The sequence below is a fragment of the Empidonax traillii genome, unplaced genomic scaffold (assembly GCF_003031625.1).
Source record: "Empidonax traillii isolate 1590-97213 ecotype Southwest subspecies unplaced genomic scaffold, ASM303162v1 scaffold6057:size6614, whole genome shotgun sequence".
NCBI classification, from domain to species: Eukaryota; Metazoa; Chordata; class Aves; order Passeriformes; family Tyrannidae; genus Empidonax; species Empidonax traillii.
In genome coordinates, this window is record NW_020961250.1 from 4336 (window position 1) to 6614 (window position 2279).

The 2279-nt window shown below is 43.5% G+C and overlaps 1 protein-coding gene across 2 annotated transcripts in view; it reads left to right on the plus strand.

The window, feature by feature from the left end:
- LOC114073325 (probable bifunctional methylenetetrahydrofolate dehydrogenase/cyclohydrolase 2) overlaps positions 1–2203 on the plus strand; it is a 6413-nt gene extending 4210 nt beyond the window's left edge. Inside the window, exons 2-3 of one of the 2 annotated variants that reach the window (XM_027911100.1) lie at positions 1377–1529; positions 1772–1877. In XM_027911100.1, the coding sequence (XP_027766901.1) occupies positions 1377–1529; positions 1772–1842 (224 nt within the window). In that variant the 3' untranslated portion in view covers positions 1843–1877. Of the gene's footprint in view, positions 1–1376; positions 1530–1771; positions 1878–2078 lie in introns of those variants that run through there. The other variant, XM_027911101.1, reaches the window with a different exon arrangement.
- Positions 2204–2279: the final 76 nt, after the last annotated feature.

Consider the following 2279-nt stretch of genomic DNA (forward strand, 5'->3'; position numbering starts at 1 on the left):
TGGGGCAGCCCCTGGATCAGTCCCCACCATTTTGGGGCTCTCAAGGCCCAGGGTCAGTCCCCTCCATTTTGGGGCAGCCCCTGGATCAGTCCCCACCATTTTGGGGCTCTCAAGGCCCAGGGTCAGTCCCCTCCATTTTGGGGCAGCCCCTGGATCAGTCCCCACCATTTTGGGGCTCTCAAGGCCCGGGGTCAGTCCCCGCCATTTTGGGGCAGCCCCTGGGTCAGTCTCTGCCATTCTGGACCGGACCAGAGGCTGACTGAGGCTCATGGAGGGTGGGGCGGAGCAGTGAGTGGCCATCCCACTTGTCCAGAAATCAACCTGTTCCCCTCACACACCTTTCCCACCTGGTTGTTTTGAGCTTGTCATCCCTTCCTCTGGTCTTGTGCAGAAATAAAGCTAGAAGTGCAATGCTGTAAGCAGTTTGGGGTGTTATTAAACGGTGAAGGAATAGACTGTAATGTCCCTTCTCATTGCCAGAAGTTTGTAACTAGATGCCCTTTAAAGGTCCCTTCCAGCCCAAATTATTCTGATTCTGAAATTGTGACTGAGGTACCACTGTGTAAATACATTTATCAAATAGTTTGCCTTCTGGATCAGTAGGGAATGTTTTGGGGAACTGTTCCTTTGGAGTGTCTTTTTTTTGTGCCAGCTTTAGACTTGGGTTTGTAACTCTGCAGAGAGAGGACTGTCATACATATTTTTTCATAATCAGTCCTAACGTTTATGCAGTGTAAGCTTGAAGCAGTTGCAGACGTCTTCCATATCTTTAGTGCATGTGAAAAATGTTCATTATGAATAGATATTGATAATATACATGCAGGCAACGTCATTTAAGCCATGGATAGTGTTTTGAGCTCATCAGTATCAGTTTTGTGTACTCTCAGCTTTGCAATGAAGTAGGATATATTTTGGTGCTACTCATTACCAGCTGACTAAAAATGGTTGTATTGCTGGAAAGTGAGAGCTAGACCTGCAAAGTTACTTCGGCTTAGGATTTTCATGTATTCATATTTTCATGTACCATGCACAATGGCTTTTTTGAGCCACTTTCAGAATGCAGAACGACTCTGAAGTGACTTGTTTAAACCTGTCCTTTTATAGTCACTACCATCATTCTCAGCTGAGTATTGGCCTCTCATATTTTGACAGAATCTGTTGTATTAGCACTCTGACCAGTGGCGTAGTTTACTTTTGAGTAGACTACTTGAAAAGTAACTGCTGCCTTTGGAGGGGCAGTGTAGTCTATTCCCAGTGAAAAACAGTAATTACCCTCGTTAGACCAAGTGTGTGTGTGTTTCTCTGTGATGATTCAGACATATTGGTGACTCCATCCCAGTGCCAGAACTGTAATTTGGGAGCATTGTGTCTCCCAGATCACATAGATGAACGGAGAGTTTGCAACGCCATCGCCCCTGAGAAGGACGTGGATGGATTCCATATCATGAATATTGGACGTCTGTGTCTCGATCAACCTTCCATAATTCCTGCCACTGCTGCTGCCGTGTGGGAGATCATAAAACGGACAGGTAAGAAACTCAGCTGTCCTGAAACCCTTTTCATCTAGGGAGAGCAGCAAAGGGTTAAGTGAGGTGTGAGTTAAAGGTTATCTCAGCATACTGGGCTGAGTGAAGAACAAACATTTAGAGGAGTAATGTGAATAATAAGGAGGTGCCAAATAGATGAGATCTTGTGCCAGTAGCATAACTGTTAATTAAGTGTAGAGAGTAGTACTTGGTGGAACACTTCGGTAACTTTCTGCATTTTACAGTGTTGCAGGGAACTTTCTGTGCTATTGTTTACCTCCTGGTTATTCGTGAAATAGAAGATTTCTATGCATAAGTTTATGTAAGTGAAAGGGAAGAAACAAGATCAACAGTGGGAGTGGCTAATTCCCTTTTTCAGGAGAAAAGAGTGCTCATGTGTTCACTGGTGTTCATTTTCTACTTAGAATGTACATGTTCTTACTGGTAGCCATAAAAGCTTCAATTCCCCTTTGTGGTCAGAGAAGGGAAATTAAGTCCCTGCTCAGGGTGATTCAGATAACCTGAATGAGTTGCCACTTTTCTTTTTGCAAGGGGAAAGCTGAAAGTTGTTTTGTAGATTCATCCCTCAAATTTAACCTTGTGGATTTGCACGTCATGTTGATGTCAGCAGCCCACAAGAACAGATAATTGTATTTTGGGGACTGAGAAGAAGGGCTTAGGTGTATCAAAATAGTGAAATAGAATTTATTTATTATTATTTTTTTGCTATAAGGAATACCCACATTTGGAAAA